Source organism: Equus przewalskii, chromosome 14 (assembly GCF_037783145.1).
Source record: "Equus przewalskii isolate Varuska chromosome 14, EquPr2, whole genome shotgun sequence".
NCBI classification, from domain to species: Eukaryota; Metazoa; Chordata; class Mammalia; order Perissodactyla; family Equidae; genus Equus; species Equus przewalskii.
The window spans coordinates 44252302-44278964 of NC_091844.1; the positions used below are offsets into that span (position 1 = coordinate 44252302).

The window sequence follows — 26663 nt, forward strand, 5'->3', positions numbered from 1 at the left end:
TTATTCTACTGAGAATCTACAGAATATAAAAAAAGAAAAGAAATGGTTAGATTTGCTAGGAAGAAAGAAGTAAGGTAACTTCATAAACCTGCTTCTGTTTCATATGCCCCACTGTTTATCAACTAAGAATATAGTTCCTTAAAATCAATGGGTAAACATCAAACCCATCTTTTCTCAATTACAGAAGTTCTTCTAAAGCGTAGAAGAACACAAGATTTGGAGGCAGAAGACCAAGGTCACAGTTTCACCATTTAAGAGCTCATGATTTTGCACAAGTCACTCAACTTCTTTGACTTTCTTGCAAAAAAAAAAAGAAAACTAAAGATCCTAATATCTACCTCACAGAGTTATGTTTTTTTAACTGAGAAAAAGACATTGATTTAAAACCATAGAAATCCATGATAAAATGAACTGAACTCACAATCATGATTCAATTTGTTTCAGAATTACTTGTTCTCTCATAAAGAAAATCAGAGTATACTGAAAATAGATTTGACACACTGAACAAGTTTATCCACTACCATTTCCCACAAGGATTCTCACTGTTTTTGGTTTCAACAATAGTTTCTGACTAAATATCTAGATAAATTAGCGACCTCTTATTTTCTACCTGTGCTTTAATTCATTAGGAAAATGACTTAGTATTATCTTTCCAAGTTCAGCTTCTAACTCACAAACACCATATAAGTGTGGTCAAGGAAGAGAACACCAAATGTTACGTGAACATGTCTTGGATGCTGCAGCCGTGGCAGAGAGGCTGGTGGCTCCCTCAAGGAATTTTGCTCACTGCTCTGGGTTCCAGGCTTCACTTAGAAATTTGGGGACTACACCTTCTCTGTCAGCTGGGTATTTCTCCTCTGCCACCTCTTTAGCTAAATTCAGAAAGAACTTTAAGTACCAATAGCCTTTCAACAACTCCCTCCCAGGGTTTTTGAAGCTTAAGTATGTATGAGAAAGTAGCACACTATTTACAATGTTTATGTATTCGAACTAGTAGAGAAAGCTTGGTCAACTTCAACCTTACCTGTGGGTGGGTGTGCAAAATGTTCACCATCCCCTTGGGAATTATTCATTTTTGCAATTTCATTAGCATGCACTGGGGGCTCTTCTGTTTTAGCCTCTGATAACTTCAGGAATCCATAATACAATTAAAAAAAGCATTTTAGATTAATTTTGACTAATTCATTGCTTAAGGGATCCAAAGACATAAGTTTAAAAAAAATTACTGTATACTAAATAGATAATGAACAAAATATTCTATTTCTCCAAAGTTTTTAAGATATTTCCAGCATTTTATATCTTCCACTTTTTGAGGTAAGTAAACATTCTCATTTCAAATCACGCAGTGCTAAGAGTCACTAACTAGTATAGTTAGGACTTTGGACTTAGCAAGAAGTGGGTTCAAACCTAGATTTCACCCTTACTAGTCATGTGACCTTGAGCAAGACACTGAGAAATACTCTGAGAAATAAAACCACTGAATTATAAGGTGCTTTTCCATTTAAAATAATCTATATACCACTACTATGATATGCCCGAAGAAGCTACAAATTGGTTTATTTCCATTTCTAAAATGTGATAGTATATTTAAACTAAAGAAATCGTTTAAATCTTAGAAAGAATTAAACAAGCTGATAATTCATTTTTCCTTAAAAACAGAGGAAAACCCAATCATATGTAGCTTCTTAGGTAATTCATGGATATCCAAATCATAAGCCCTATATGCTGGGTGACGGATACATGAAGATTCATTATTATAATCAGCTCTTATTTTGTGTGTTTGAAAATTTCCATAGTAAAAAGTCTAAAAAAACTCATACACCCCTAAAACATATTACTCAAGAAGCCTAATATAGTTCATTTATAAATCAGAGTGTTAATACTGTCTTCTGACAGCGGTTTTGAATTGGTGTCTGTTCTGTACCCTTATATTAAAAAAAAACTTTATTAATATCTGTGAGTTTCACCTCCACTGACTAAAAGGAGATTTACTCAAAGATACATAAATCACCTCTTAATCCTAAAACATCTCTTTCTTCTGCTCTTCATTAGGTACCTTGGAGTAAAATAGGTTTTTCAAAGACAGTGAGTGATACAAGCACCTATCATAGTGACTGAAGGGAAGAAAGGCAAACGCCTTTCAAGTGACTGAGAGAGAGTACATATTACGTTTCCCTTTCCCTTCAGGGAGATGCAGGAAAACGGGGAAAGAGAGGCAGCTAGAAAAGGAGAGAGGAAAGAATAAATATTAGCTTTCCTCCCCTCAGCCAAATACATGTTTAATTATCCTTACGAAAAATTAGGCACTTTACAGAAACAGTTCTTAATGTGTGCCAGCAGATGTGACACCGTGACACTGAAGCACCCTGCTTCAAGCTTATCACGGTAAAGCCTGCAGGGAACCCTCGGTGCTAACCGCAGTTGCTGCTTCAAAATAGTAAAATAATCAAGGACAGTGGGAAAGCAAAATATTTTTCTTAATCTTCTTTTATTCATAAAATTAAGGGGAATTTTTTATAAGTATCCCCCCAAATATAAATGGTATTACATTTTTTTGGAGTTAATAATCTCAGTCTTTACTGGGAATTAAAAGGTAGACTGCTGGATGAATTATAAAGTTAAATATAAATGCTTAGAATTGACAAGAAAATATGAATACTCTGAGGAGCTGTGTAGTCCCACGTAAGCTTAAACTCTAACGGCAAAAACAAGGTGTAAATTTTAGGAATAATAGCAATGAAATACTTCCGTTACATTAACATGTTCTGCAGGCACCTGCTTTTTTCTCTTCCTTTCTTCCTCCTGGTCATATTCCTCTTTTGATTTTCTGAAATATACAAAATAAGGTAGAAAAGTAAATTTTGGTCAAAGAACAAATACTCAATAAGCAACATGCTAACCTAAGATTACAGTGTGTGGAGGAATCTGGGAAACAAAGATGGAAATAATCAGGCTTTGCTTAAAGCAGCTTACAATCAACTGAGAAAGACATACATAGGCATATACAGCATAATATAGTTAGTGACATAAGATACAGGTTTACCCATTTATTCTAGAAATGTGAATAACCCCTGCCTGAACAAAGACCAAAAGGCTTGAAATCCTAAACCCAAATTTGAATGGCAAATCCCATTAACACAGACTTTGATCTCTCGAAGAGAGATCAGGTACACCCCTCCGATAAGATCCATTTCTCCCCTCATTCTAGTTTTTCCAATGGCATCTGAGTTATCACCAAGTCCTCCTGATGCCACTATGCCACAGCCATATCAGCTTTTGTAAACTGCTCACTGAGGCAGTCTGATTTAGGAAAATAGCCAAGGTAACTCTTGTGCATGTTCATAACTAAGCTCTGCTACTTATACTGTAGTACACCCCCCAAAAAAACCCTGAGAAAATAAAATCTCAAAGTACAATGCTGATCGATTTTCAGGCCACCAATCAACTAACAGAAGCAATCAGTACCAGTGAAAACTTTACCAGTCCTCTAACCCTATTACCAAGTACACTCACCTCTTCAAACCTGTAAATTCAAAGCATTCTGTGTTGTCTCAGGCTCCCATTTGCCCCTCGTGGGGAAAGTAGGATCTGGCAGGAAAGGGCTGGGGTCACCTGCACACCTGCCTCCCCGCCCCAGAAGCACTCCACTTCCCTGAAATCTAGAGCACTAAGGTCTGGAGCTCCTTCCATAGTTGCCCACTAGGCCCATCCTCCCAACCACCATCCTGCCCAGCCTCCCTTCTGCTTTGGAGCTGGGGACAAGCTGGGTAGGTCGGGGGACTACAGGATGCTAGAAGATGGTCATGTGTATGGTTATAGCCCTCAAAGGCCAAGGCCCCATTCTGCAGGTGACACAGTGGCTGCAGGTATCCTTTTGCCCTAAACCCATACATTATCACAGGAGCTTTAAAAATGAGGTGCTGCAATTTCCCTTCCCTTCCAAAACTCCCAGAGGTCAGGGGACAACAGGCCCAAGGGGGAAAAAAGGCCTTTTTTAGTGGGCTGCACACTCCATGCGAGGCATTTGGCTGAGAATCATATAACTGAGACAAGGAAGAAACCAGCAAGACAGTCATCTGGGATGGCCACAGATGCCTGCAGGTTACTGGCAACCCTGTCAGCTATTTTGTCTGTAGGGTCTGGATGTCCAGCCTCCTCCTGAGAGATACCTAGCATGAGCCACCTCCAGTACCGAGATCCAGAAACCATGGAGTTTCCTGCTCAGCTCAGGCCATTATACGCCTTTCCAGGCACCAGGCTGAGTCTACTGCACCTTGTTCCCAGTGGTGGCTAATTTCTATTCCCATCATGGGAGTGGAAGAAGACGCTCCCATTTGGGCTGGTTTGATATGAGTCATCTGAAAATAATTTTTTCTGTCCATTAAAAAATGTAATATACACATAGTTATAAACAAATAAAATTATAAATAATTTTCAAGGTCTTCAGTAGAGAATTTAGATATTTTTCTAGTTCATAATATTTTGGAGGTAAAAAGCATGTAAACAGATCATATTACAACATTACTAATGATTCATTCAAAACATAATTAAAGAAGGATACCTGAGAACTTCCCTCAGGATTTTCATCTCTTCCTGTTCGAGGTCACTGACCACATCAGAACCATCTGTTAAGCAGTCAGGTAATACACCTGTTCAAAACCAAAGACCACATGGAAGAACATCAACTCAACTGAAAACATTCATTTCTCACTATTCTAGTTCATCAAGAGGTACTAATTAGTTCACTAAGATCTATCACTTAAAAAAATGTTCTAAACTATTATCTTTTTAACTGTGGTCTTTTTAATATTTTCTTGTTTTAGGGAGTCAGCCCCACCAAAAAAACACAATTTTAACTTGAAACACCTCTTAGTAATTATTAGTATTGCCTATTAAAAATAACAATAATAATATATGGCAATAAAAATTAATTAACATAAGCTATTATCTTCCATAATCATATACTGTCTGAAGATATACCACTGAAATCATTAAGCTCCTAATAATAAAACTATGCTCTCAAATGTATCTCTTAAGTGGGAAAAGAATTTACAAAACAAAATATGAAATACTTTGTTAATGGAAACTGCATATTAATACTCTTCATTCATACTACAACAAATGCTACTGAAAAGGGCCCTGCTTAGTACATGCAAAAAAGCATGGTGCTAAGCACTTAGGGGGAATATAAAGATGAAAAAAACAATCTCTGCCCTTGGAGCTTCTATTCAGATATTGGGCTAATAACTATAAACCAGGACAGTACCAACTTTGGCCCAAGGTGAATAATAATTCATGGCAAGTAATTTTAAGCATTGGTTTAATTTACTTTATTACTTATATCTTCCTGATAAGCAGGTACACTGGTAATAAGCATTCTGTTCATATCTATAATTATTATATTCCCATGACATTAGCAGCATGTCTCTTAATTTTTACCTTCCATTTCTTTATCCCCATATGACTATGGGATTTTAGATCTGCTCTAAATTAAAGTAGCTTTATTATTCTAATTCCCTTGATGTTTAAACATATTCTTTTAATTAAACTTTTTATTTTGAGATAATTGCAGATTCACATGCAGTCATAAGAAATAATACAGAGAGATGCTATGCACCCTTTACCCAGTTTCCCCAATGGTAACGTCTTGCAAAACTACAGTACAGTATCACAAACAGAAAACTGACATCTATGCAACCCATTGATATTAAGTGCGTTTTTGCTCAGTCAAAAGATAGAAAATTAGTGTTCTCCTAATAATCTTTCCAAGAAAAAATAAAAGAACTAAGAATAATGCAACAGTATGCAAAACTTCAAAATCATCAGAATAATGCTCTGATTTGCATTTCTTCCAAATTCTTTGATAAGATACAACCAAGAATCCAGAGATCCTTTGAATTTTTCTCACCACAAAGACAATTTTCAAATGGTCTTCAGTTTTGAGTACAATCAACATCGTTCTAAGGTACTCACCCCTGGCTCTAAGTTAAGAAATAGTCTTAAACACAAGTATTAAAAATTCCGTGGCAGAAACTAAGTATTAGTCTATGTTTAAATGTAAGCAAACTGTCCCACCCTGTGGTTTGACAGCAGCATTATTCAGCATCATTCCCCTTGTCCTCACCTACTAATATAAGCCAGGTTTGTGAAGTTATCAGGCAGCCAAGAACTTAGAGGCAGGGCCCTACCTCACCCCACAAGAGTGACTCATGTTTGGTTTAAGCCAACCATAATGGTCTTATTCCCCCTGCCAGAGGGTTTAAGAAAGGCATGTGACCCCAATCCTGACTAAGAGGACCAGAGGGGAAAACTCCAAGGGGCATTCCATGACAGTGTTGTCTTGCTAACAAAAAGAGATGTACAGTAAGAAACATTTCTTCATGAGACACTGTTGAGTCTGCATTTGATGTAGCCAGAGTTCAATCATGAGAGAAGAGCCTGAGAATGGAAGAGTATAAAGATGGAAAGTGTCAGCATCCTTGAAAACATCATTGAGCCACTAAATTCATCAACCCTGGACCTATCTTCCTTCCCTCCCTTCCCCTGGATTTGTTCTGTGAGATGAGAAGTGCTTATTACTTAGGCCATTTTCATTGAGGTTTTCTGCTAATGGCAGCCTGAGTCATCCAGCTGATACAAGCTATATTAGTTCCTCTTTAATTAAAATCTAAGTGAGTTTCTAGTTAAATTCCAAACTGAAACTACAGAGCGCCAATATCAAGTTCACTCTTTGTTTTATGAAAACTGATGCCCCTAAAACAATTTTAACTAACATAATTATTCAAATTCTCTATCCTAGAGGTCAGAATAAAGTATAGGTTCAGGAAAATTCAGAGAAAAGGATTTTCTAAAATAAACCATGGTAGAAAGACAAGAGAAAGAGATTCTTTTCCAAACTTATTTACATCAAAGCAACAGCACAGTGTCATGCATTGTTCAGAGTTAGGGTGGTGTTATCTCCTACCCACAGACAACAGCTCTCTTACTTGCTATGAAAAGCATCTTTGAATTTGAGGGTACAGTTATGATGGTGGTTGGCTCTAAGGGATAGAGTCTCTACTCACATCACTCAAATGAGAGAAGAATCCACAGGGACCCTGCAAGATTCTAATGTTTGCCTTGCAACAACAGAAGCCAGACAAAGACACTACAAAAAAAAAGAAAATTACAGGCCAATATCCATGGTGAACATAGACACAAAAATCCTCAACAAAATATTAGCAAACCAAATTCAACAATACATTAAAAGGATCCCACCATAATCAAATGAGTTTATCCCAGGGATGCAAGGATGGTCCAACATCCACAAATCAATCAACATGACACACCACATTAACAAAACAAAGGATAAAAATCATATGATCATCTCAATAGATGCAGAAAAAGCATTTGAAAAAATTCAACATAAATTTACGACAAAAGCTCTCAACAAAATAAGTATAGAGGGAACATACCTCAACATAATAAAGCCCATATGTGACAAACCCACAGCGAACATCACATTCAATGGTGAAAACCTGAAGACCTTTCCCCTAAGTTCAGGAACATGACAAGGATTCCCACTTTTATTCAATATGGTATTGGAAGTCCTTGCCACAGCAATTAGGCAAGAAAAAGAAATAAAAGGCATCCAAATTGGAAAGGAAGAAGTAAGACTATCATTATTTACAGATGACATGATACTATATATAGAAAACCCTAAAGACTGCACCAAAAAACTTTTTTTTTTTTGCTGAGGAAGATTAGCCCTGAGCTAACATCTGTGCCAAAATTCTTCCACTTTATATGTGGGTTGCTGCCACAGCATGGCTGATGAGTGGCATAGGTCTATGCCCAGGATCTAAACCCACAAACCTGGGCCACCAAAGCAGAGCATGCCAAACTTAACCACTACACCACAGGGCCAGCCCCTCAAAAAACTATTAGAATAAATGAACTCAGCAAAGTTGCAGGATACAAAATTAATATACAGAATTCTGTCATGTTTCTATACACTAATAACAAACAATCAGAAAGAGAAATTAAGAAAACAATCCCATTTACTATTGCATCAGGAAGAATGAATACCTAGGAATAAATTTAACAAAGGAGGTAAAAGACTTGTACTCTGAAAACTATAAGACACTGATGAAAGAAAGTTAAGACAACATCAATAAATGGAAAGATATACTGTGCTCATGACTGAAAAAAATTAATATTGTTAAAATGTCCATACTACCCAATGCAATCTCTATCAAAATACCAATGGCATTTTTCACAGAACTAGAACATAATCCTAAAATTTACATGGAATCACAAGAGCTCCTGAATAGCCAAAGCAATCTTGAGAAAGAAGAACAAAGCTGGAGGTATACTCTCTGATTTCAAACTATACCACAATGCTGTAGTAATCAAAGCAGTATAGTACTGGCAAAAAGCAGACACAGAGATCAAAAGAACAGAACACAGAGCCCAGAAATAAACCCACCCATATATGGTGAATTAATCTTCAACAAAGGAGAGAGAACACAATCTCTTCAATAAATGGTGTTGGGAGAACTGGACAACTACATGCAAAAGAATGAAACTGGACCACTACCTTACACCATATACAAAAATAAACTCAAAATGGATTAAAGACTTAAATGTAAGACCTGAAACCATAAACCTACTAGAAGAAAGCATAGGCAGTCAGCCCTTTGACATCGGTCTTAATGATATTTTTTCAGATATATCTCCTCAGGCAAGGGCAAAAAAAAGCAAAAATAAATAAATGGGACCTTATCAAACTAAAAAGCTTTTGCACAGCAAAGGAAACCAGCAACAAAATAAAAAAGAAACCTACTGAATGGAGAAGATATTTGCAAGTCATATGTCCAATAAGGGGTTAATATCCAAAAGAACTCATACAACTTAATATCAAAAAAACCAACAATGTGATTAAAAAGTGGGCAGAGGACCTTAACAGACATTTTTCCAAGGAAGACATACAAATGGTCAACAGGCACATGAAAAGATGCTTAACATCACTAATCCTCAGGGAAATACAAATCAAAACCACCATGAAATACGACCTCATGTCTGTCAGAATGGCTATTATCAAAGAAACAAAAAACAACAAGTGTTGATGAAGATGTGGAGAAAAGGGAATGCTCATGCACTGTTAGTGGGAATGTAAACTGGTGCAGCCACTATTGAAAACAGTATGGAAGTTCCTCAAAAATTTTTAAATAGAATTACCATACAATCCAGCAATTCTACTTCTGGGTATTTACTGGAAGAAAATGAACACACTAATTCGAAAAGATACATGCACCCCTATGTTCACTGCAGCATTATTTACAATAGCCAAGATAAGGAAGCAACCTAAGTGTCCATCTATTGATGGATACATAAAGAATACTATTCAGCCATAAAAAAGAATGAAATCTTGCCATTTGCAACAACATGGATGGAGCTATAGAGGTTATAATGCTAGTGAAATAATTCAGACAGAGAAAGACAAACACCATATGATTTCACTTATATGTGGAATCTAAAAAATACGACAAATGGACAAACAAAACAAAACAAAAACATACTCATAGATACAGAGAACAAACTAGTGGTTGCCAGAGGGGAGGACGGTAGGGGCAGGGGATGCAAAATAGGTGAGGGGATTAAGATGGAAAAACTTCCAGTTATAAAATAAATAAGTCATGGGGATATAATATACGGCATAAGGAATATAATCAATAATATTGTAACAACTTTTGGGGGGACAGATGGTAACTAGACTTATCGTGACGATCATTTCATAATGTTTATAAATATCAAATCACCATGTTGTAAAGTTGAAACTAAGAGAATGTTGTATGTCAATAATACTTCAATAAAAAACAGAAACCGAGGGGCTGGCTCCGTGGCCGAGTGGTTAAGTTCGCACACTCCGCCGCGGCGGCCCAGGGTTCGGATCCTGGGCGCAGACATGGCACCGCTTGTCAGGCCACGTTGAGGCAGCGTCCCACATCCCACAACTAGAAAGACCTGCAACTAAGATATACAACTATGTACCGGGGGTTTGGGAAGATAAAGCAGAAGAAAAAAAAAAAGAAGATTGGCAACAGTTGTTAGCTCAGGTGCCAATCTTTAAAAAAAAAAAAGAAAAAAAAGAAACTGAGATGTTTTGAGTCAAGATGTCAAATGTAGTTCAAGTACACAAGAAGGGAACAAAAGCAGTAAGAGCTAAGAGAAACTGAGATTAGACAGAGTCAGGGAAAAGATAAAGCCTAAGAGGGTTCCTAGGACCTGAGTTCTGTTTTCTTTTCCACCCGATGGTGGTGCAATCCTATCTGCCCATGGCCTAGAACAGCGGCTCTCAGTGCAATCTCAGTACCACAGCTTTAGTATCGCCTGGGTACTTGTTAAAATTGCAAAGTATTCAGCCCCATTCCAGACCTACTCAATCAGAAACTGGGAGACAGCCATAGGTGTTTCAACAAGCCCTCCAACTGCTTCCACTGCTCACTAAAGCTTGAAAACCACTGTCTCCTACAAAGGCCCTGATGAAACCAGCAAATAGCCATTGATGATTAAGTATCTAGGTACTAAGGTTCTTTCCTTTTTTGCAATTACTGATTATAGCTTTTGGCTGTTTAACCCATCCAGCCTTAACTGTGCTGTTTAGGCAATATGCTATCTGACTCCCACTAGGTTCCTATAGATAACATCTCCCTGGAGCCTGGGTCACCATGGTAATGGGCGTGTGAGCTGTTTTTCAGGAATCACAACTCCTTGTCCACTTCAGGCGGGTTGAGACCACCAACCCATCAACCGGGACTGTGCAGACGTCCTATGGGCGACCTTTTGACATCAAGAGGCTAAAAACTCCACCCTCAGATCATGCTAATGCTGCCATTTTGTGAACATGTACCCTATAAAGAGCCATGGAGTCTGACTATGCTTGCACAGATCATAATTACCTCACCTCTCTTCACCTCTGATCACCTACTTCCACATTTCAGACCACCTTGCCCCCTACCCCATAAATATTCCTGAGTCCCTATTTTCAGGGAAGTGAATTTGAGGCTCACGCTCTGGCTTCCTCATGTGGCTGCCTTGTGATTAAACTCTCTGCTGCAATCTCGTCATGTCGGTGTCTGGCTTTCTCAGTGGCAGGCAAAAACGAACCTGGTTCAGTAACACTAACAATGATAAGCCAGAAGGAAAAGAGCAGTCATCTATCTTCTCACTGTAACCCCTCAGAAATACTGAATTCCATACACACACTGGCTAGGCAAAAAAACTGAGCTCTCTGAAACCTAAGGCATCATTAAATCAAATTGTAGTCTGCTTTCTTTGAGATGTCAAACACATAGTGATCAGGTAGTTTATACTCTTGAATCTCTAAAGTCAGCCATAGAGTTTCACGCTTGAAATAAATTTATGCAAGGTAGCTACATTTAAGACCATATTAGAATCAGAATAGTCAAAACTGCAACAACAAAAAAAACGCATGTAGCATTTAGATTTCTAAATTCAACATTTTACCATTTCTCTCTTGAATTATTCGAATGGCTTGCAGCTGCATTTCAATGTTTTTCTGGACCATCATTGTTTTAAAGATAGTAAAATCTTCCGCTGCCAACACAGGTTGCAAAATGGCCTGTGGAAAGAAGTCTCAAGTTAAACAAAGATTCAAATTTTAAAACTATTTTCTACACACTCAAATCATTTCCACTGTAAAAGGTGCATTAATTCAAGAATGCTGCAATATTATTTATAATTAGATGACTCAAAAAGACAATTTGAAGATTTTATTCTAAAAGCCTTTAAAGTAGGGTTCTTAAGAGACTGACTCTCCCAACCCCCAGGCCTCCAGGAAGCTAAGGCTGACAGTGATACATTTTCCAAATAAGCAAGTGATGAGTTACTCTGAAAAACAACACAGGAATTGGCCTTACTTTTTTTAAAGTTACCGCTTCAGTATCTTGATTTGTTTTTCAGCCAAAATAATGTAATCTATATGCTTTATATTCTGTCACTTGAAATTTACTGTTTAATGATAAATCAGCAACTACAAAATTATCCCTTAATTAATTAAATAAAAGTAATAAAATAAAAGTAAATACCAAAAAATGGAGTCTGGAAAATAAGTGTAATGAGGTATCAGTAACACGAGAAGGCAATTGTAGTTATTTATATGTAGAAAGTTTTGTGGAAGAGGTAGTTAGAAATTATGATGTAAAATCATTTTCTGGATGGAACAGAAGTCTAACAAATTAAGAAAAAAATAAAGGTATCTACTCTAGAGTTCCCAAATTAACACTTCCTTAACCACAGACAACTACTGCTATGTCAAAAAGCAAACCAATTCCCAAGCTGATTAAAAAGAAGTAGAATAAGATTTGAAATGTGTGAAAAACCAAAAGATAACACTGATATCTTATCTGTCTTACTAAAATCTTATTTCAAACTTTACATGATATTAATAGAAAAGGTGACCACACAAAATCATGCAGAGGCAACCAAGGGTGTGCCATTGTTTACCAGGTGGACAGCAGCAATAACGTCAGAGAGACATCTCAACAAAAGCTCCACCAAAGAGCTCTAGGCAAAGAGGAGGAAGCCCTTCCCACAACAACCAGCTCACATCCTAGACACCCGCGGTAGAGCTAAACAAAATAAAGTGGAAAAGCAGCTCTCTGTGACAGGAAGTCAACTGCAGGGAAAAAAAGCTGGAAAGTTTCTTTTCCTTTAAATTCACATAAACTGTTCAAAAGGCCCAGGGCAGGGGATGGCAAATAGGCTTTATCTGTTTTTGACTGAAAGTTGCAGCCCAGAGCTCAGTATTGAAAACATTTCTGGGCAGCCTCTGTGATAGATCAGTGATGTCTGCCAGGACCTCTTTATGGGATTATGCCACCACGTAACTTTGGTCTGGGGCTTCCTAGGCTTCTTACTAGTAATATCAAGTACTTTATCCTCATCACCAACAAACACTTGAAGGGCTTACTGATGACAATGTGTCGACAAGAGCTTCTATCAGCAAGTCAGAGTTTGAGTTGATACTTGAAATTATAGTTCAGGGCTTCTCAAAGTGTGTTCCTTGACCCATCTAAGAAATGCAGGAAAGAGGCATTGTTAAATGCATATTCCTGAGCTCTGCCCTAGACATAATGAACCTAAATTTCTGAAGGATGGGTGCCCATGCACCTCCTCAGATAATTCTCATAACATTAAAGTTTGAGAACCATTGATACGTTGGGGAAGAAAATGAGCCCTTGATATTAAAAGCCTACTTCCAGCTTAACCATGCAGCAGCTGTATGACTCTGGACATACTATTAGTCCTCTGAGCTTCAGTTTCTTCATCTGCAAATTAGTATAATAATAATAGTAATACAGTATTTCACTGAATCTAAGACTCCATAGACTAGTAAAATAAACCATTATTTCAAGTACCAAGAAAAGCAAAAAAAACCCTGCCAATTAAATTAAAACATGCCATCAATTATAAAGTGCATTCTCATTTCAGAGATATTATAATATGAAAAATTTGCATTTTAGAATGAAAGAAATATATTAATAACTTTCTGGCTGGGTGTCAGAATTAAACAAGATGAAAAAGCACTTTTTAACTGAAAAGTACCTATAAAAGTAATTGCTCTGGCCCTTATTGAGGCTGGTTAAATATCAAAATAGTGTTCTACACCTAACAACTTTACAGCAATCTTCTGGTTCAAGATTCTGGGCTCTTCTGGTCCAAGGAAATAGAGCACCCCTCTCCTAAGAGCTTCCAATAAGGGCAGTTAGAGGAAGTGAATACAAGAGTTACTCCAAAAAACTAGCAAGTAGTTTAAAAACAACAATCTTAAGAATCCTTTAAATTAATTGAAATGTCAAACTACCTTGAAAAATTATGAGGTAAAGCAAATGTGATATCTATGTTTGAGAAAAGCACATTAACAAAAAAATGAGCATTGAGTCATTAAAATCTGACTTAAATGAGTTTAAAAGACATTCAAACATGTTCACACTTAGCCTAAGGTAACCCTATTTTTATCTCTGTTTAGACAATCACACTGTAGTTTTGAAAGGTACAATCATGCATTTATGCTGCTCCATTAATAGAAGTGCAACAAGAAATAGATGAATTCATTATTATAGTTGGAGACTTCAACACCCTCTATTAGTAATGGACAGATCCAGCAGGCAGAAAATCAGTAAGGACATAGCTGAACTGAACAGCAACTCCTGTCAACTGGATCAAATTGACATTTCTCCAACAACAGAAAAATATACATTCTTTTCAAGCTCACATGGAACATTCACCAAAACAGGGAACATTCTGGGCCATAAAACACATCTTAATAAATTTAAAAGAATAACACTCATACAAAGCATGCTCTCAGACCACAACAGAATTAAACTAGAAATCACTAACAAAACAATAGCTGGAAAAGCCTAAAATACTTGGAGATTAAACCACACACTTCTAAATAATATATAGGTCAAACAAGTAGTCTTAAGAAAAATTTTTAAAATACTTCTAACTAAATGAAAATGAAAATACAACTTATCAAAATTTGTGGGGTGCAGCAAAAGTAGGCTTTGAAGGAAATTTATAGCATTGAATGACTATAGTAGAAAAGAAGAAATATCTAACATCAATAATCTAAGCTTTCCCTTAGGAACTACAAAAAGAAGAACAAATTAAATCCAAAGTAAGCATAAGAAAAAAAGTAGATATTGGAGAAGAAATCAGTGAAATTGAAAGTAGAAAATCAACAAAAGTAAAAGTTGATTCTTTGCAAAGACCAATAAAACTGATAAATTTCTAGCGAAGTTAACTAGGGAAAAAAGAGAGAAGACATAAATTACTAATATCAGAAATGAAAAAGAGGACATCACTAGAGATCTTATGGACATTAAAAAGATAATAAAGAAATGTCATGAACAACTCTGTGTCCACAAATTTGATAAGAGAGATGAAATGGATCAATTCCTTGAAAAACACAAGCTGCCAAAACTCACACAAGAAGAAACAGACAATCTGAATAAGACTGTATCTATTAAAAAAAGGAGTCAATAATTAATAATCTTCCAAAACAAAGCACTAGGCCCAGCAGAGTTCACTGGTGGATTCTACCAAATATTTCATAAACATATAAATTCTCTACAAAAAAAAGATAAAATTTTGAAGTAAGTTATAGATTCACGTTATTTCTCAAAAGAGTAATGATCAAATATGTATTTGCAGAAGTTGAATAGCATAGCATATACAACTGAAGTGAAAGCTTTTCTACCGATTCAAATTATTAAGGTGGAAAAAAGTATGATTTTGAAGCCCACTATCTCTCCTATGACTCAGTTTGTATGCTGTTTTCCCAACACCCTCCCTACAAGATTCAGATTAGCATTTACATGTATTTGAACATGTATGTGAAAAATTGCCCTAAGCTAAGAATCCTTGGGGAAAAGAAAGAAATCACACCATTTCTCTACAATCTCTTCCAGAAAACAGAAGCAAAGGGAGTCCTCCCTAACTCATTTTATGAGGCCAGCATTACCCTAATACCAAAACTAGACAAAGCCATTACAGGAAAGGAAAACTACAGACCAATTATCTCTCATGAACAGAGATGTAAAAATCCTCAACAAAATATTAGCAAATTGAATCCAACAATGTATAAAAAGACACCACAACCAAGTGGGATTTATTCTAGGTATGCAAGTATGCAACATCCAAAAATTAATTCATGTAATTCATCACATCAATAGGCTAAAGAAGAAAAATCATATGATCATGTCAATAGACACAGAAAAAGGATTTGACAAAATCCAACACCAATTCATGATAAAAACTATCAGCAAACTTGGAAAAGAGAGGAACTTCCTTAACCTAATAAAGAATATCTATTAAAAAAACTACAGGGGCCAGCCCCGTGGCCAAGAGGTTAAGTTCACGCACTCTGCTTAGGCAGCCCAGGGTTTTACTGGTTCGGATCCTGAGCATGGACATAGAACCACTCGTCAGGTCATGTTGAGGTGGCGTCCCACATGCCACAATTAGAAGGACCACAACTAGAATATACTATGTACTGGGGGGATTTGGGGAGAAAAAGCAGGAAAAAAAAAAAAGAAGATTGGCAACAGTTGTTAGCTCAGGTGCCAATATTTAAAAAAAAAAAAACTACAGCTAACATCATATTTAATGGTGAGAAACTAGATGCTTTCCCATTAAGATCAGTAACAAGTTCCCTCTCACCATTCCCATTCCACATTATACTGGAAGTCCTAGCTAATACATTAAGAAACGAAAATTAAAGGTATAAAGATTGGGAAGGAAGAAACAAAACTGTTTTTGTTCAGACAACATGACTGTCTACAGAAAATTCCAAAGAATCAATTTTAAAAAACCCTCCTGGAACTAATAAGTAATTATAGCAAGGTTTCAGGATACAAGGTTACTATACAAAAGTTAACTGCTTTCCTATATACCAGCAATGAACAATTGGAATTTGAAATAAAAAACACACCACCAATTACATTAGCACCACAAAAAAAGAAGTACTTAGGAATAAATCTAGTAGAGTATGCACAAGATCTATATGAGGAAAACTAAAAAACTGATGAAAGAAATTAAAGATGATCTAAATAAATGGAAGTATATTCCATGTTCATAGCTAAGAAGCTAAGTTAACATGCCAATTCTTCCCAGTTTTATCTTTAGATTCAAACAATCCCAATCAGAATCCCAGCAAGTTATTTTGTGGATATCAACAAACTGATTTTAACATTTACATGGAAAGGGAAAAGACCAAGAATAGCTACACAATACTGAAAAAGAACAAAGTCAGAGGACTGACACTACCTGACTGCAAGACTTACTATAAACTACAATAATCAAGACAATACAGTATTGGTGAAAGAACAGACAAATAGATTAATGGAACAGAATAGAACCCAACAATAGACCAATACAAACACAGCCAACTGATCTCTGACAAAGGAACAAAGGTAAACCAATGGAGAAAGGATCATCTTTCCAGGAAACGGTGCTGGAACAACTGAACATCTACATGCAAAAAAATGGATCTAAACACTGACCTTACATCTTTCACAAAAATTACAGTAGTCGCCCCTTATCCATGGGGGATATATTCCAAGACCCCCAGTGGATGCCTGAAACCACAGATAGTACTGAATTCTACATATACTATGTTTTTTCCTAACAAGCTAACAGGTGGGTTGTGTATACAGGAGGGATATGCTGGACAAAGGGATGATTCACATGCCAGGCAGGATGGAGCAGGACAGCTTAAGACATCATCACACTACTTAGAACGGGCATGCAATTTAAAACTTATGAATTATTTCTGGAATTTTCCATTTAATATTTTCGGACCACAGTTGACTGCAAGTAACTGAAACCATGGAAAGCAAAACCACAGATAAGGGGGAACTACTGTAACTCAAAATGCATCACAGACTTAAATGTAAAAAACAAAACCATAAAACTTCTAGAATGTAGCACAGAGAAAATCTAGATAACCTTGGATGTGGCAATGACTTCTTAAGATTCAACACTAAAAGCATAATCCATGAAAGAAAACTGATAAACTGGACTTCATTAAAATAAAAAGCTTCTGTTCTATAAAAGACACTGTTAAGAGAATGAAAAGACAAGCCACAGAGGAAAATTTTGTGAAATATTTGCAAAACACATACTGTGATAAAGGAAACGTATCAAAAATATACAAAGAACTCTTACAACTCAACAATTAGGAAACAATTAAAAATGAGCAAAACAATGAGATACCACGACACACCTATTAGAATGCCTAAAATCCAAAAAACTGACAATACCAAATGATGACGAAGATGTGGAACAACAGGCACTCTCATTCATTGCTGGTAAAAATGCAAAATGGTACACTACTTCAGAAGAGAGTTCGGCAGTTTCTTACAAAGCTAAACTTAATCTTACATATAATCCAGCAATCTACTCCTGTTTACCCAGATGAATTGAAAACTGTATGTCCATACAAAAGCCTAAATACGATTTATAGTGGTTTTATTCATAATTAGCAAAGACTGGAAACCACCAAATGTCTTCCAAAAGGTAAATGGATAAACTGTGGTATATCCATATAATGGAATATTATTCAGCAATAAAAAGAAATGAAGTATCAAACAACACAAAACATGGAGGAAACTTGAATTCATATTGCTTAGCAAAAGAAGCCAGTCTGAAAAGGCTACAACTGTATGATCCCAATTGTATGAGATCAGTGGTTGCCAGGGGCTTGGGGCAGTGATGGAAAGGATGAATGTGTGGAGCACAGGGGATTTTTAAGCCAGTGGAATTATTTTGTATGATATTGTAATAATGGATCTATGACATTATGTATTTGGCAAAATCCACAGAAGCATACAACACAAAGAGTGAACCCTAATGTAAACTATGGACTTTAGTTAATAATAATGTATCAATATTGGCTCATCAATTGTAACAAATATACCACACTAATGAGAGGTGTTTATAATAAGGGACACTGTACTATCTGCTCAATTTTCTGTAAACCTAAAACTTCTCTATAAAATAAAGTCTATTAATTTTTTGAAATCTTACTAGCACTCATACAAAATATCGTTAACTATCCTGTTTGTATTTTTAGAAAATGAAAGTTTCACCGTATATGTAATCTTTTCAACAACACAAGTTATTGGGAAAAAGTGTGGTTTTCCCAAATTACTATTATTATAATACAAACGTTTCTGAAAGTATTAATTTCTATGTTATAAAAGTCAAAGCAAATCAAGTAAGAAACAAAAAGAAAAGCAAAAAATACTGATTGTCTCTTGCCATATAGAAGTCCCCGGCTTTTGCAATACATAGAAATCAATGAGCCTTACCCAAAGATCACATAACAATGAAGCAAGTCACTTTTGCCTATTTCAATTGGAAAAGACTACAAAATTACAAATATTAACTGAAGACAACTGAATTAATAAATATATCAGTATTTATTATCATTTTCTTCTGAACTGTTTAGAAAGATATCCTAATTCACAAGCATTTTTTAAGAAAGCACACATACATAACAGGAAAACATCCTCTGAAAAAGATTTTATTGTTTTAAACTAGAGTTCTTCATCTGATGCACTCCTTGCCACTCCTGCTGACTTTAACACACAAGAGTATGCCAGGACACTGGTCTAGGTCTAATGATGACCAAACCATGTAAAAAGAATTTTGCAAGTTGGCTTTTAGCAGTACAATTCAATGGGATCTAGCAGCTAGTGTAAAAAATCAAAAGCAAACCAAAACAAAATAAAAATTACCTCCTAAATTACTCAAGGCAAGCAATTGGTTTCTTGAGTTCATTTTTAGGTACCCCATATTGGCATAATACAATCAGCATTCTGATCTTTATGTACAAAGATTAGATTATTACCGCAAAGTAGTACATAACGTGCTTTGAGCTGTTTTTCTGGTAATGGTGATGGCCTTGTGCTGATTCAGTCATGTTGCTATTCAGTATCTGGTGCTGAGTTTGCTCCAGAAGAGAATAAAGCTAACTAGTCCACATGGGGATTGAATCCATGACCCTGGCCTAATTAGCACACTGCTAATCAACTACCAAAATAGCTACTGTTAATTAAGAAGTGCTTCCATTTATAGACCACTTTATATATGTCAGGTATTGTGCTCATGTTTCATAAAAATTATTTCTTAAATTGCACAAAAACTTTTCAAAGTACAGGCATACCTCAGAGATACTGCAGGTTCAGTTCCAGACCACTACCATAAGGCAAATATCACCATAAAGCAAGTCACATGAATTTTTTGGTTTCCCAGTGCATATAAAAGTTATGTTTACAGTGTACTGTAGTCTATTAAGTGTATAATAGCATTATGTCTAAAAAAATGTACATGCCTAATTAAAAACTACTTTATTGCTAAAAAATGCTAACCATCACCTGAGCCTTCAGTGAGTTATAACCTCTTTGCTAGTGAAGGGTCTTGTAAAAAACACAATATCTGCAAAGTACCATAAAGCAAGGCACAATAAAATGAGGTATGCCTGTAGATACTATCCCTATTTTACAGATGTGCAAACTGAGAATCAGAATGGATAGGAAAGGAAAACTGTAAAACCACCTTTGTCCGAGGTCTTACAGCTAGTAAATGAAAGATCTAGGACTCAGATCTAGGTCTGTCTGTGTGAAAATGCTTGCCTCCTTGTACATAACCAGGCTGTACTACAATCAACTCCAAACAAATCAAAAGGTGTTGTATGATAGAAAAGAGAAAGACGTGTTACTGTTGATCTGAAAACATTTCAAAATTCTGAACATCTTCATTCACAAATAAAGTTATCCTGATACTGAAAACAAAAGATGGATGTGTCTACTATTAAACTGTGAAAATCTTTATTCACAAAGTAATTCAGACTCATTCACAATGGCTTAATTAATGGGGTTGACAAATATTAACCGAAGCAGAAAATATTCCTGGAAAACAAGGAAAATAAAAACAAATACCAATGTATTAAAAGAAATTTAAAGACTAGTTAATAATTTTCAAATTCTTCCTATTGAACTAAAAAGGAGAAGAAAATAATGCCTATTATTATTCCTTAAACTAAAACTATGGTATATATAGAATAAAAGCTATTAGTGAACCATAAAACAACTTTTGCTTTATAGAATTATTAACTAATAAAATCAGATGTTTGTTACATTAGTGTGGGCATATCAATAACATTTAAATATTTTTTTAACTATCATGTTATATTAAAGATTTTCTATCTCTGGAATTAAAGGTGATCGTTAAATAAGCAAAAGCTGTACAAAAAAGAACTGTAGCAGGAAGTACAGGATCAAGTACTAGTCAAAGCAACCTCTTCTGGGCCACAATAAGAAGATAATTTATGTAAACATTTATTGAGAACTACACCTACTGGGAACTAAGTTCTCATCTCTGTGCTAGATGCTGGGAATGCAAAGATACTAAAACAGTTCAAAGGACTTACAGTCTAATAAGGCAAACAGATTTGTAAGAAACTGTAATTCAAGGTAGAGTACCAAAAACGTAAAAGTAGCCAGTGAAGTAGAATGAGCACTAGTCTGACTAGAGAGATAGGAAAGCTGCTGTAAGAACTAACACACTAGCCAGGCCCTATGATGAGAACGATTTCTCTGGGTAAGGAAAGGATGGTGGGTGCAGAGGTAGGGGATGAACGTTCTAGGTTAAGGGAATAATAGCATGAGCAAAGTCAGGTGCAAGGATGTTGACAAGAGTGAGTGGTCTGGAAGACTGTGGTACATAATGTATTGGAGAACTATAGCAGAAAAAAAAGAGGCTGAAAATATAATTTGGGGTCACGTCACAAAAAATCCTCACTACCATCTCGTTAAGGAACTATAGTTTATTTGATAGAAGACGGGAAAGCTAAAGCAAATTTTTAGAAGGCTATTTGGGCTGTAGTAACATAGCCCTGTCCTCACCCTCTAAGCAAGGGCTCTTAGTTGGGGTTCCTGGGCTGGTATCCTGGCTCTACTGCTTACTTAGCTGTGGATCTGCACTAGGTGCTTAATATATCTGTGCATTAGTTTTCTCATTCATAAATGGAAGTAAAATAATACCAATTACTTAAAGGGTGTCAGGAAGTTTAAATGAGATAATATATGTCAAGTGCTTAAATAGCAGCTGGCATGAGCCGTCAGTAAATATTAGTTATAGATACATGTAATATCAACTTCAGTCCAGTACTGCACAACTAAGGAGACAATAAAAGTAGTTCCAAGAGAAGGAAGCCCCAGCAACTGTGTAATTTGGATCTGCTAACATTAAAAAGGGGGCAAGGGCAAAACTGTCAGAGATCTATATAAATAAAACAGTAGTTTGAATAAACCCTGTGATCTATTATAGATCTGAGTTTAGAAAGTTCCTTTTTAATTGCCTCAGTTCATTAATGCCTCAAATTATCATTTCTCAAGGTAGTTATAAAAAAGAACCCATATGTGATGAGTTAGCTTTTCACTCTTACAATGTCAAGAATATTATACTTTGATAATCAAACATAGAAAATTTAAGTGAAACCCTGGGCATTTTTGTTAAAACTATATGTTAGCAGAATAACACAAAAGCAAAAACCTGTGAAGTATGGGTCTTTGCAAGAGGAGAAGTGCATGCTTCTTGAAATTGATCTTCATTAATTCCAATTTCTTTGAGGTAACTTTCTAACAGCTTTTCAACCTAAAAAGAGAAAGTTTAACTTTTATAATTTACATAGAAAAATTCCAAATGATAGTTTTCATGTTAAGTATCGAGTTTAGAAAAGTGTAATCAAAAGCATGCTTGCAATTATTAATCTATATAAAATTATATTACGTGGCAGTGACAATGTCCTTCACTGAAAAAACAAACAGCATAAAGTTAAAATTTTTACAGAGAATTAAATGAAATTTTATTTCTTCTACTAGAAATAACGGAAGTCCAGATTATGACATTCAATACGGTACAACTCTTCTGCTACCCAGAGGCATTTTTAAAAATCACAAGACAACCATGGCTAAATAAATAATTAACACTTGCCTGAATGCATCAGCAGAAGAATAAGAACAAAATTTAAAGATTAGATGCAAGATTAGTTGCATTTTAAGGGTAAAATAGTTGTCCTACACCCATTCCTTAGATTCTAGGGTAAAAGAGATAAGAAGTCATAAGGATGAGATGTTCCGAGAACACTTGGAGGCTGATGCAACTGGTAGTTATTAGGGTAGATCTGATTTTTTTTAAGCAAAGAATTTTAATGGAAAAAATCTATTTTTTTAATTTAGAAGAACTAAAATTATTATTCTAATTACCTTTAAAAATCGGTGAAAAAAAATACTCACCAGTTCTTTGTATTCTTGATGAATCTCTGTATAAGTCAATTTGCTTTCTTCTTCATCATCAAAAACTAAATTTAAAAGAAAAATATTTTTAGTGTAAAAAAAAATCATTTCATTAATGCAAATATAAAAGCCCACTCTTTACATCTTACAAATAGAACTCTTATTTTTATAACGTAGCTCTTCAACTTTGAGTTCTTGGGTTTAAAAAGAAAAAAGTATATATATGTTTATATATGTATATAAAGTATATACCTACACATATATACACATATATAAAGTATAAAAAGTACATATATAAAGTATAAAAAGTATGTATATGTTTATATATATATAGCGTTCACTGTAAACAAGTTTTTTCCTACTTAAGATCTACTTCATATATAAGACAAACACTAATTTTCTACTTTTCAATCAATAAGACAACAATGTCTTTATAAACTTTTAATGGAATATTATTTTTAATAGTTTTTAAACATTAATTCCTTTTACAACAGGCTCCAGATTATTTTACCATACTGAAACTCTGCTGATGCAAACTTTACTGAAAGTGACTAGGACATTTTTTTTACATATAAATTAATAATGAAGTTAAAATAAATAAAATCAAAACAAATGTGAAACAACGTAGCTTAGAAAGAAATATATTCCCTCGAGAAGCTACAATCTAATTAGGGAAACAGGACAAATACATGAACTGTAAACAATAAACTTTTTTTTTAATTCCTGCTGAATAAGCTTTCTAAAACGTAAAATTAACTTCTGTAATTTTTTACTTAAAACTCTTAACTGACTGCTCTTTGCCTAGAGAATAAGTGCAAAATCCTTAGAAGGCCAGACAAAACCCTCCAAGACTGGATCCCAAGTCTCATGTCCCACCACTCTACAACCTAAACTCTGCATTCTTAACAATACACAATTACTTGGAATACCACCAAACATAACACAGTGTTTCAAAGCCCCATGCCTTTGCTCAAGCCATCTCTCCCTAGATCTTTTTGCCTTTACTCCACCCCTGTTCTCCCAACCATTCTTCCAGACATTGCAGGTGGCACATTCTCCGTGATCTGCTACCCACTCCCTACTCCTAGGCTGGTTAGATCCCTTCCTCTGAACTCTTATACTACACAGCACCACGTGCCTAGCCTTATTATAACATTTGCCACTTTACACTTAAATTTTATTTACCTGCCTGTCTTTGCTAAATATAAACCTTTGAAGCACAAGGAATTTGTTGTATTCATCTTTCTATCCCCAGCTTCTGGCCCAAGAACACTCAATAAATGTTTGCTGAAATAAATGCTGATATCACAAAGTTGTACAAAACTAATCTTCAAATTACCTGAGGTGGTAAAGTCAGTGAAGTATATAAACACTGTTATTTTAACTGTCACTGGGATGTTACTTCCATAACTGCTGGCATCTGCTCTATATAACACTGGGCATACACGCAATACAGCAACTACCTAAGCTGTTTTCAGTTAATTCTGAAATCAAATTACTACATTCCATCTTCATAAAGCTGAGGATTACTGCTTCCCTGTAAAATTACACAATCAGGTGTGTTACTACTGAGATGCAGCCCCTTTTGATGTTTGGGGATATAAGGAAGAACAATGCTTTAATTTTTTTTCCTTTCAGCAGTGAGGTAAATGGAATCAAAACGTAACAATTTCTTTCTTCTCCTAAAGGAGGTCAGAACTCCATATTTCATCAGTCTCATAACAGCATTTTAAATTCTTTAAAAAAAGCACAAATAAGTTATTTCGAACTTTTAAAAAATTACCTGTAAAAACAATACTTAATAAAAACTATTTGAATTTTGATTACGGCAATGAGAATATAATGAAAAGCTTCAGTGATCAAACTAAATTTCATCTTTACCAGATTCATGGAATTTTAGAGTTGAAAGAATTCTTAAAAGGTCCTCCAGGATAACCAACCATTTGATAGTTTAATTCCCCTCTATAACATCTCCATTAGGACCCGCCCATGGCCAAGGGGTTAAGTTCGCGCGCTCTGCTTCGGAGGCCCAGGGTTTCACCAGTTCGAATCCTGGGCCCTGGGCGCGGGCATGGCACCGCTTGTCAGGCCATGCTGGGGCGGTGTCCTGCATGCCACAACTAGAAGGACCCACAACTAAAAGTACACAACTATGTACCGGGGGGCTTTGGGGAGAAAAAGGAAATATGAAGGCTTTAAAAAAAAGATCTCCATTAATTTGCGGTCACATCCATTCAAACACTGCTAGTGCCTCGGGACGCATTATCTTCGGAGGCAGGCTAACTCATCTGGGATCCATTCTGTTATGAAACACTTCCTTAATAGAAATTTGTTTCCCTATAGCTTGTACCCACTGACCCTAGCTCTAGCTCTATCCCACTGAACCTTACAAAACAAGTCTAATCCTTCCAACATAAGACAGACATTCAAATGATTGATGGATATTACTACCCTCCAAGTCTTGCCCCGCTAAACCACCGCGATAACAGCCGGCCTTCATTCGTATGACGTGATTTCTGGTTCCTTTTCGGTGAATGGGCTCCAACTCGTCTCCTCAGAACCTGGAGATGCCCTTCCCTCACAGGGAATTTTATGCCACGTTTATATACCTCATTTGCTAGAAGATACTCCCCATTTTTGGTACAGCCGAGAGTCAGGGAGCTCAATAAAGGGAATACATACAGGCCACCCGGATCACCAGCTCTGGGCCTGCTGGAGTAACCACATGCCTCCCTTTGCAGTCAACTGTTGGGATCAGAAGGAACTCAGGCAAACTGACGCCTCTCCTTCCAAGTCTCCGGGAAAGTGCTGAAGCCCACCCAAACAGTGCACCTGCCCAGGGCAGAAACGTGCAGGATGGGGTCCGAGACTCAACAAAGGACTGAAGTCTAATGTTGTTGGCATGTGTGCTCGGGCCCGGGGGAGGGAAGTCTCGGTCCCTGTTTTCAGTTCCACTAAGGGATCATGGGCGCAGCGACAGCAATACCTCCTACAAACCGGCTCTAAATCTGGCGGACAGGGGTGGAGACGCGGCAGATGAGACACGGTGAGTGATGACCACCTCCCTGCCGACTGCTGGTGTGAGAGGCGAGAAAGGATTGTTGGTTCGGGTTCTGGGTTTTACCTTCACATTTCTGCTCCACAAAGTCCAAGATGGGGATGGACCAGTCCGGGCCTCGCAGGAACCCGGCGATGCTCTCCACCACCCATTCCACCTCGTCCTCTTCTTCCGCAGCCATCCCACCCCCGCGGGGCGCCGCGGAATCCTAGACAAGACCCCCGAAGCGCACTAAAGCCTTTCGGCCGCAGGGAGCGCAGAGAGAAGGGGAGAAGAGCTGCCCCCGAAGTCTCCCGGCTACCTGGACGGAAGCTACAAACCAGTTAACGTAAAATGGTCGCTATGGCAACACGCGTAGCCGCCCGTCGCTGCCACCCGGAAGTGAAACCAGCTTCCCTGGGGCCTGCGCACCTCGGAGAGGGGCATTTGAAGAACGTTTACGATTGGCTGGAAAAGAACAGTGGCTCGAAAGATAACCTAACGCCCATTGGCCCGGAGTTGCTAGGGCTGAGAGGAGAAGTGTAGCCATTGGCTGGAGGTCCTAGAAGGACTGTCGAAGTACCCTCTCTGAGAAGTGCGTGAGAGCCAAGGCGCAGAAATGTCGCAGGATGTCCCAGTGACTAGGCCTTTGACAGGAAGACCTTCGGAGGCTTCCGTGCACAGTTGCTTCCCCTGCAGTCCCAAGCATCTTCACACCCACTGCCCCCGACACGTTTATGATTCAAGGATTGTTTGAA

At 36.7% G+C, this 26663-nt stretch overlaps 1 protein-coding gene across 2 annotated transcripts in view; it reads right to left on the reverse strand.

Annotated features, from left to right (window-relative positions):
- CFAP36 (cilia and flagella associated protein 36) overlaps positions 1–26371 on the reverse strand; it is a 29442-nt gene extending 3071 nt beyond the window's left edge. The window contains exons 1-7 of one of the 2 annotated variants that reach the window (XM_008512719.2): positions 25993–26371; positions 22869–22933; positions 22126–22227; positions 11509–11623; positions 4562–4649; positions 2776–2827; positions 1025–1127 (exon numbers count right to left, since the gene is read on the reverse strand). In XM_008512719.2, the coding sequence (XP_008510941.1) occupies positions 1025–1127; positions 2776–2827; positions 4562–4649; positions 11509–11623; positions 22126–22227; positions 22869–22933; positions 25993–26107 (640 nt within the window). In that variant the 5' untranslated portion in view covers positions 26108–26371. Of the gene's footprint in view, positions 1–1024; positions 1128–2754; positions 2828–4561; positions 4650–11508; positions 11624–22125; positions 22228–22868; positions 22934–25992 lie in introns of both variants that reach the window. The other variant, XM_008512718.2, reaches the window with a different exon arrangement.
- Between the last annotated feature and the right edge of the window lie 292 nt (positions 26372–26663).